Source organism: Etheostoma spectabile, chromosome 1, assembly GCF_008692095.1.
Source record: "Etheostoma spectabile isolate EspeVRDwgs_2016 chromosome 1, UIUC_Espe_1.0, whole genome shotgun sequence".
In the NCBI taxonomy this organism is placed as follows: Eukaryota; Metazoa; Chordata; class Actinopteri; order Perciformes; family Percidae; genus Etheostoma; species Etheostoma spectabile.
The window spans coordinates 31,845,730-31,855,328 of record NC_045733.1 but is presented as its reverse complement, the minus strand read 5'-3'; the positions used below and the strand labels follow the sequence as shown (position 1 = coordinate 31,855,328).

Here is a 9,599-nt window from a genome sequence, read left to right as displayed (position 1 = left end):
TCTCTGAACTTCCTTTTATGTCCAATATTTTAGAGAAGGCAGTTCTCGTGCAGCTATAATCTTTTTAGATCTGCATGGTGTCCTTGAGGTGTTTCAGTCTGGCTTTAAAGCATTTCACAGCAAAGAGTCTGAATTTATAAAAGTGTTTAACGATTTTTTAATCTCAACAGATTCTGCAATTCTTGTGCTTTTAAGACCTCACAGCAGCATTCGACATTGTTTATCATTGTTCTTGTTTCTAGTCTCGAGCAGAGTGTGGAGATTAAAAGCACTGCACTAGAGGGGTTTAGATCATTTCAAATCAGAGACAGCGTTCAAAGTTAGTTTTGGTGGCTCTACTTCACTCGCAGCATCACTAACATGTGGAGTTCCTCAGGGTTCTATTCTGGGGCCGATTCTCTTCTCCCTGTATTTGCTTCCCCTTGCTTCCATCTTAACCCTTGTGTTTTTTTTTAGTGCTTTTTCAATGTTTTTGTCACTTTTTCCATGCTCTTGGCGTTTTTTTTAAAAACCTGAGCTGGTTTAATAACAGGTTTTACGCTTATTCTTGGAATTCATGGTCAACAAACCTCATTTATATCAAATTATACCTATGTTTTAGTTAAAAAGGCAGAAATTATGAATTATTTTAAGATCAGAGGATGTTGAGTAGATGTCAAAGTTCAGTCCGGATACTGTTTTGAAACCATTAAAAAAAGAATTAAAATGCTATAAGATTAAATAAAACACCCCAGAAAAATTCAATGAAAGTAATCATTAGTGTCACCTGAAGAACATTGTATGGAATCATCCATGTTAACTTTGGGCAATTTGGCAAAAAAGAAATCCATATTTCTGATATAAACACTTTGAAACGGGTCAATTTGACCCGAGGAACAACACGAGGGTTGAAAAGTATTCTAAAGCAAACCGGGAGCCAATGAAGGGAGACAGGAACAGGTGTGATGTGTTCTCGTTTACGAGTGCCGGCAGTGAGTTGTACGGCAGCATTTTGAACCATTTGTAATCTGGAGAGGGATGCCTGGTTAACCCTTGCGTTGTCCTCCCGTCAAAATTGAAAGTTGAAACCCTTTTGTTGAGGCTTTTTAATCAATGTTTTTAACATTTTCTTACGTTTTTGTCACTTTCTCTCCCCCCCCCCCCCCCAACACCTTTTCAATGTTTTCACTTTTTTGACGTTTAACACTAACTTATTAACTTTAGTTTGACAGTTATTTTTGGAATTTATGGTCAATAAACCTAATTTATAGGAAATTATACCTAATGTTTGAGTTAGAAAAGGAGAAATCAGGAATTTTGAGACTAAAATTAAAGGAATGGTTGTTGATGGATATCACAGACTGGAATATGTCAACTTTTACTCAATACTATTTCAAAAACACTTCACTTTGTTTCTCCAAATGCTATAAAATTGAATAAGACGCCCCAAAATTAATGAAAGTAGAGATGTGTACTTGCCAAAGAGCGTTGGTGGAATCAATCATGTTATTTTGGGGAATTAACAAGAACAATGACATAGAAAAAACGGGTCAAATTGACCCGAGGACAACATGAGGGTTAAGATCCTGTTTGTTTTTAAAGCTCTTTATGGTCGAGCCCCAGCGTAGATCGCTGACTTACTGAAGCCACACACACTCCTCTGAGGTCGTTAGGGTCAGCTGACCCGCTACTCCTTGTTGTCCTAGAACCTGGTTCAAAAATAGGGGAGATTGAGTGAGTCGTGGTTCGGGGGCTTTGGAATGACTTGCCTCTGCATGTCAGATCGGCCCCTGGCCTTCAGATTTATAAATCACAACATAACACTCATTGGCCTTTAAACCTGCTTGAGAGTTGTGTTCTGCATTTTATTTTTCTAGTCTGTTATTTGTTTTAAATGTTTGTTTTGTTATTCGCGTATTTATAAATCATGTTAATGTCCAGCACTTTGGTCAACCTGGTTGATTTGAAAGTGCTTTACATTTAAAGTTGGATACTAAGATACTAGCAGATACTAAGGAAAGCTCATCATGGGACTGGCTCTAAGGTCTATATAAAGAGACTTCAGATACAGTATTAGGGGACCACTAAGGTCTATATAAAGAGACTACAGATACAGTATTAGGGACCACTAAGGTCTATATAAAAAGAGACTTCAGATACAGTATTAGGGACCACTAATGTCTATATAAAGAGACTTCAGATACAGTATCAGGGACCACTAATGTCTATATAAAGAGACTTCAGATAGAGTATTGGGGGGACCACTGAGGTCTATATAAAAGAGACTTCAGATACAGTATTAGGGACCACTAAGGTCTATATAAAAGAGACTTCAGATACAGTATCAGGGGACCACTAAGGCCTATATAAAAGAGACTTCAGATACAGTATTAGGGGACCACTAAGGTCTATATAAAAGAGACTTCAGATACAGTATTAGGGACCACTAAGGTCTATATAAAAGAGACTTCAGATACAGTATTAGGGGACCACTAAGGTCTATATAAAAGAGACTTCAGATACAGTATTAGGGACCACTAAGGTCTTTATAAAAGAGACTTCAGATACAGTATTAGGGGACCACTAAAGTCTATATTAAAGCATCTAAAGAGCACCATGTCATGGGACCTTTAACTATGACAGTAATGCGATTAAATATTTTAATCATTTGACAGCACCATTAAATACCCAACAGTATTTACAGTCGTTAAAATGATCTCCATATTTACCAGCTCCAAGATTAAAAATGAAGATGAAGTGAAGACATTAACCCATCAATAATTATAATCCAATAAAATAATATATTATATATATGATTCTGAAAAGAGCCATTCTGCATAATAAGTACTTTATCTTTTGGTACATTGAATGTCAGAAAAATACTACAACAAATACTACTACAAAACAGTAGCATCAAAATACACTGGGGTATTGCTACTTCTTCCACACAGGAAAGCAGTGAAGGAAACAACTTTAAAATGATCCTGCAGCGCCCCTCAGTGTTAACCCCAAATAATCCACTGGTTTACTGTCAGGTGCAACAGTACCGTCTCTGCTGCCATCACAGTGGCACAAAGTATTGCTTTGTTCATTTATGAATCAGATCAAAATCCCATCAACACGATCATCACGTTAGGAATCACAAAAACGCATCATGCAGTGTGTATGCTTATGTCAGAAGGGTAATGCAGGTCCTAATGCGCAACTGCGTCGCGAGGAGCGTCATGTCATTTGTAAGCGATGCATTAAAAAGCTTCGTGTTTTAGCTCGGGAAGCTAACGTTAGCCACCATAAAACCACAACACGCCACGGAGATCAGGGGAGGCAGTGGAGACCCGGAAGCCACACACACACACACGGCAGCTGAGGCCGAGATTGTATCACAGTTATCAATATATAACTAGCTTTGCATTGTTTGCCAACACTGTCCTCTCACCAACGACGCTGAAGTTAACCTAAAGGAGACATAAGTTACATCGCTGAGCGACTGATCCTCCGTTTTTTTGCACCTATTGCTTGACATGTCGCTTAAGCAATAGGTGTCTGAAACCCACTTTCAGATTTGTGAATGCTTTCACATCAAGACCACATTGTACCAGGTCTAAAAAACCCTCTACCTACCTACCTAGCTAGCTACCTACCTAGCCAGCCAGCTAGCTAGCCTGGTCTCCACCCACAGACCGTCCGTTAGCATGGAGCTAGCCACCAAAAGGCGACGCCGGGGGGGGGGGGGAATAGATGCTCGGCCGGGGTGGTTAGCTTGCAGCAATTCCCGGTTGTAAGCCCCAAACAACCCTTACGACATCAGGAGTTGACCCGTACAACAACACAAGTACCGCTACACGGATGGTGACAGTTAACGTTAAAAAAAACGTTCATGATGTGACACCACAATACATCCACTCCACGTCCCAATCGGCTTAGAAACGTCCCATTAGGCACGCTAACATCCAACTAACGTTAATAAAAAACCCTAAAAGGCCAACGTAAACCAAAACGTACCGCCTGGTTTGACATAATACACATTGAATAAATCCAACATCAACGTCACTTCTTAGTTTGTGTTAGCTAGCTAGCTAGCATCAAACTTAACTTCAGCAACGGTTAGGCTAACCTAGCTTCCCTCAGCTAGCTAGCTAGCTAGCAACAACACAGTCGATAATAACACAACACGGTTGCATTTTCTCCCACTAACGATGTAATAAGCACCAGATATTCGACGTCCATAGCCAATAGTTTGTTGCCCGGTAACGATCCGGTACCTGCAGACCACTGGACTACAGCAGGCTAGCTAACACACACACACACAGCATTAGCTAGCTAGCTAGCTTCGCTTGTTTGATGTGGAAGCCATTAGCTAGCTAGCTTAACAGGCTAAATCTACCATTTGTAAGCGAATTAAAAGTTAGTTTGTGTGCCAATACCCTTGTAGACACGATCAACGGTGGCAATCAGAGGCAGCAGAGTCAGCAGAGGCTCGGTGCGGGCATTATTTATCATGATAGAGAGCAGTTAAAGAGCTGAAAGCATTTTTCACGCGTTGGTTAAATGTCTCGAGTCGACAGCGGAAGCAGAACAAACGCAGAATACTCACAAAGGTGATTTTATAAAAAAACAATCACGAAACAAAACTCCTTCGAACTAATCCAAAATTGGCACACGGCACCCTAAACCAAAAATATCCCAGGAAACACATTTTTTTTTTTTTTAAAGAAATTAACATTAAAATTCAAGATGGCGGAGAGAGGGAGCGAAAGGGTAGATGCTAGATCGCATCCGATGTACGTGTCAACGTCAAGACGAGCATACTGCGCAGGCGTCTGTGAGAATTTCAACAAAGCTTCTAAACCAATTACTACACTATCGAACAAGTTCAAAACAGTAATGTGATCCGAAATTGGGGGGGACATTATTAACCACACCGGAAACCAAGAGTGTATGTAACATGTAAACCACACGCTGCAGGAACGTCAACTGAATGGTGTTGACGCCTGCGCAGTAATGTCCGAGTTGACGTCCACACGTGCATCGGGTGCAATCTAGCATCTACCGAGAGAAAGGCGCAGCACATCCATCGCAGAAGAAAATAGGTCCCACAAAAAACGCAATCGTTGTCGTCCGTCGGGACCAAAATGAGAAACAGTACTTGATGATACAGTCTGAAACTTCAAGAGTGAACGTTGTCGTCGACTTTTCACGGCTTTATATAGCTAAAAGATGTCGAAAATCGTCATCTTAGTCCGTGCGAGTAGTTGTCGGATGTACACAAAAGTAGTGCTGCATAAACAAACCTCTTTGCGCTTCTTAAAGAATCCAACGGTGGTGGGCAAACAACGGTGAGGTTCTGCCTGCCCCGGTCCCGTGCAGAACCCGACAGAACCTCAACAGAACAAGGGATCTTAGAACCACCTTAAGACCCGTTCCCTCCACTGCGATGGGCCCTATCATTTAGACGTCCCTCCTCTACACTCATCTCTAGGTGCATGTGGTGTAAACAGGATGTTCCTCAGGTTCTTCGTCTGCAGAACCAGACGATCCTCCAGCCGGATGGACTTTGTTAATTGTTCCACATCATTGATTCATCCTTTGGTTTTTCACTTAATGAGTTTAATTGTGTGTTTGTTTTGTAAGTGAACACCCACACAATGTTTTTTTTTACTACTGTCATATAGCCTAGACAAGTAAAGGACAGGTAGCCTTTAAAAGGAAATAGAAATCCATCTTGGAGCATGATATTTGGAGAATGACCTGCAATTGGGAGTCTTTTGTTTTGTCTTTGAATGCAGATTAATATTTAATGTAAGTTTTTAATGTGTTGAGTGTAATGTTCAAAGGTCCCATGGCTGGAAAATTTCAATTCATGAGTTTTTTTTTCAATCATATCAGTCAATTTAATTTCTTTTAAAAAGGTCCCATGGCATGGAAATTAGGTTTTCTATCATTAATATGAGTCGTCCCCCCCCCCCCCCCGCAGCTATGCCCCCCTGTGGCGGAAATGGTGATAGGTGTAAACCAAGCCCTGGGTATCTGCTCTGCTTTTGGGAATGAAAGCTCAAATGGGCCGATCTGGAATCTTGCTCCTTATGAGGTCTATAAGGGGAAAGGTTACCCCCCTTTCTCTGCTTTGCCAGCCAGAGGATGTGCCCCCCCCCCCCCCCCCCCCCATGAGAGAGAGACATCATGGCTTTCAAACCAGAAAAGTGGCAGTGGTCAAGGCCACACCCCCACCCTCCACCTATACTTCAGATACAGTATGGACCACAAAGTCTACTGTATATAAAAGCGACTCAGATACATATGGGACCAGGCTCATATAAAGAGACTTCAGATCCAGTATTAGGGGACCACTAGGTCTATATAAAAGAGATTCAGTCCAGTTAGGGGACCACAAAGGTCTACTGTATATAAAAGAGAATCAGATACAGTATTAGGACACAAAGGTCTATATAAAGAGACTTCAGATCCAGTATTAGGGACCACTAAGGTCTAATAAAGAGACTTCAGATCCAGTATTAGGGGACCACAAAGGTCTATATATAAAGAGACTTCAGATACAGTATTAGGGACCACTGAGGTCTATATAAAGAGACTTCAGATACAGTATTAGGGACCAAAGGTCTATATAAAGAGACTTCAGATACAGTATTAGGGGACACTAAGGTCTGTATAAGAGACTTCAGATACAGTATTAGGGGACCACTGAGGTCTATATAAAAGGATATCAGATACCGTATAGGGACCACTAAGGTCTATATAAAGAGACTTCAGATACAGCATTAGGGACCACTAGGTCTATATAAAAGAGACTTCAGATACAGATTAGGGGACCACAAGGTCTATATAAGAGACTTCAGATACGTATTAGGGGACCACAAGGTCTATATAAAGGACTTCAGATACAGTTTAGGGACCACTAAGGTCTATATAAAAGAGACATTCAGATCAGATTAGGGGACCACTAAGGTCTATATAAAAGAGACTTCAGATACAGTATGAGGGACCACTAAGGTCTATATAAAGAGAATTCAGTACAGTATTAGGGGACCACTAAGGTCTATATAAAGAGACTTCAGATACAGTATTAGGGACACTAAGGTCTAATAAAAGAGACTTCAGATACAGTATAGGGACCACAAGGTCTATATAAAGAGACTTCAGATACAGTTAGGACCCATAGGTCTATGGACCAGGTAACCGCTGAAGAAACTTCTGGATCCTGGAGCTCAGCCCAGGAAACAGCCCCAGAGCTTAGAGCGGTGGGCGTAGACATTCGTCTTTCTCTGTGTCAGAGAGCTTTATAACGTGTGGGGCGTCAACTCCTGCATGTGTGAGGAAGCAGCTTCCATGGAAACCACCTAATACCCCCCCCCCCCATCCCCACCCCGCCCGCTTCTCTCAACCAACCTGACCTTTGTTAGTGATGAAGGTGTGAGCGGAGCTGGAAGTCGCCCAGTCAGGGTTTTAATATTCATCTGCAAAAGAATGTGTGGTTGGTTTGAGTGCTAGTTTGTCAGAGATTTGTTTGGGTTTAATAGATGTGACTCTATCTAAGACTATATATATATATATATATATATATATATGTATATGATAACACATGATAACTGGCTGTGGTCGTTAAACACATGAGGTTATAAATAAATATAAATTATTATCTCGGAGACACTCGCAGCTCAGAGGCAGCGGAACGTTGTTACGTTTCACCACCATGATAATGTTAATTTACACATCCAAATGTGGGGAATAAAATCCATAAGTCAAAACCAAAAGCGTGTCAAACTGCCACATTGTTAGAGATAACCTGATAATTTGACTTTTAGTCTTTTAATTTGTTTAATTGTATTGTATGTAAATTGAAATTCAAAAGGACATACAGTACCTTTAAATATTCAGAACTTTGTTGAAGGAAAAAAGAAAATATATAAAGATACTGCATATGTGATATTTAGCTTATATAACATGATGCAGGGCGATCCTGCCCGGGTGGAGCCGGCCCTGAGTGGAGCCAGCCCTGGGTGGAGGAGACCTTGGTGGAGCCGGCCCTGAGTGGAGCCAGCCCTGAGTGGGCCAGCCTGGGTGGAGGGGACCCGCCCTGGGTGTGAGCCAGCACTGGTGGAGGGGACCCGGGTGGAGCCGCCCTGAGTGGAGGCAGCCCTGGGTGGAGCCAGCCCTAATGGAGGGGGCCCTGTGTGAGGAGGCCCTGGTGGAGCCGCCCTGGTGGAGTCGGCCCTGAGTGGAGCAGCCCTGGGTGGAGGAGACCTTGGTGGAGCAGCCCTGAGTGGAGGGGGCCCTTGGTGGAGCCAGCCCACTGGGTGAGGAGGCCTGGGTGGAGCCGGCCCTGGGTGGAGCGGTCCTGGCGGAGGAGGCCCTGGGCGAGGAGGCCCTGGGTGGCCGCCCTGATGGAGCCAGCCCTGGGTGGAGGGACCCTGGGTGGACCGACCCCTGAGTGGAAGCAGCACTGGGTGGAGCCGACCCTGGGTGGAGCCGGCCCTGAGTGGAGGCAGCACTGGGTGGACCAGCCCTGAGTGGAGGGCCCGTGTGGGCCAGCCCGGTGGAGGAGGCCCTGGGCGAGCCGGCCCTGAGTGGAGCCAGCCCTGATGGAGGGGACCCTGGATGGAGCCGACCCTGAGTGGAGGCAGCACTGGGTGGAGGCCGCCTGAGTGTGAGGGGGCCCTGGGTGAGCCAGCCCTGGGTGGAGAGGCCCTGGGCAAAGCGGCCCTGAGTGGAGCTGACCCTGGTGGAGCCGGCCCTGAGTAGAGCCATCCCTGGGTGGAGGGGACCCTGGGATCGACCCGCCCTGAGTGGCCAGCACTGGTGGAGCCAGCCCTGAGTGGAAGGGGCCCTGGGTGGAGCCGCCCTGGGCGAGAAGCCCTGGGTGAGGAGGCCTGGGGCGAGCCGGCCCTGGTGGAGGAGGCCCTGGGTGGAGCCGGCCCCGGTGGAGCGGCCGGGGAGGCCACCCTGGTGGAGGAGACCTTGGGTGGAGCCGGCCCTGAGTGGGAACAGCCCTGAGTGGAGGCAGCACTGGGTGGAGGGGACCCTGGGTGGACCAGCACTTGGTGGAGGGGACCCTGGGTGGAGCCGCCCTGAGTGGAGGCAGCCCTGGGTGGAGCCAGCCCTAAGTGGGGGGGCCCTGGTGGAGGAGGCCCTGGGTGGAGCGGCCCCGGGTGGAGTCGCCCTGAGTGGAGCCAGCCCTGGTGGAGGAGACCTTGGGTGGAGCCGGCCCTGGGTGGAGGGATTGGGTGGAGCGGCCCTGGTGAGGGACCCTGGGTTGGAGCCGCCCTGAGTGGAGCGCACTGGGTGTAGGGGGCCCTGGGTGGAGCCGGCCCTGATGAGCCGCCCTGAGTGTAGGGGGCCCGGGGTGGAGCCGGCCCTGAGTGGAGCTAGCACGGGTGGAGCCAGCCCTGGAGTAGCCGTCCCGGAGTGGAGGTGCCCTGGGTGGAGCCGGCCCTGATGGGAGGTGGCCCTGGGGAGCCGGCCTGGTGGAGCTAGCACGGGTGGAGCCACCTGAGTGGAGCCGGCCCTGAGGTGTAGGTGGCCCTGAGTGGAGCCGCCCGAGTGGAGTGGCCCTGGGTGGAGCGGCCTTGGTTAGCCCGCCCTGATGGATGTCCCGGGTGGAGCCG

At 46.2% G+C, this 9,599-nt stretch overlaps 2 protein-coding genes across 5 annotated transcripts in view; both read right to left on the bottom strand.

Moving 5' to 3' along the window:
- The window catches only part of kmt5b (lysine methyltransferase 5B), a 37,664-nt gene extending 32,198 nt beyond the window's left edge, over positions 1-5,466 (bottom strand). For 2 of the 4 annotated variants that reach the window (XM_032516147.1, XM_032516169.1), the window contains exon 1: positions 4,404-4,689. The gene's annotated coding sequence lies outside the window, so the exon portion shown is untranslated. Of the gene's footprint in view, positions 1-4,403; positions 5,224-5,270 lie in introns of those variants that run through there. The other 2 variants (XM_032516159.1, XM_032516154.1) reach the window with 2 other exon arrangements.
- A 2,463-nt stretch (positions 5,467-7,929) lies between these two features.
- Positions 7,930-9,599, bottom strand: part of LOC116692412 (proline-rich protein 36-like) — a 5,198-nt gene continuing 3,528 nt past the window's right edge. The window contains exon 3 of the mRNA XM_032520702.1: positions 7,930-9,545. Within this exon, the coding sequence (XP_032376593.1) occupies positions 7,930-9,545 (1,616 nt within the window). The remainder of the gene's footprint in view (positions 9,546-9,599) is intronic.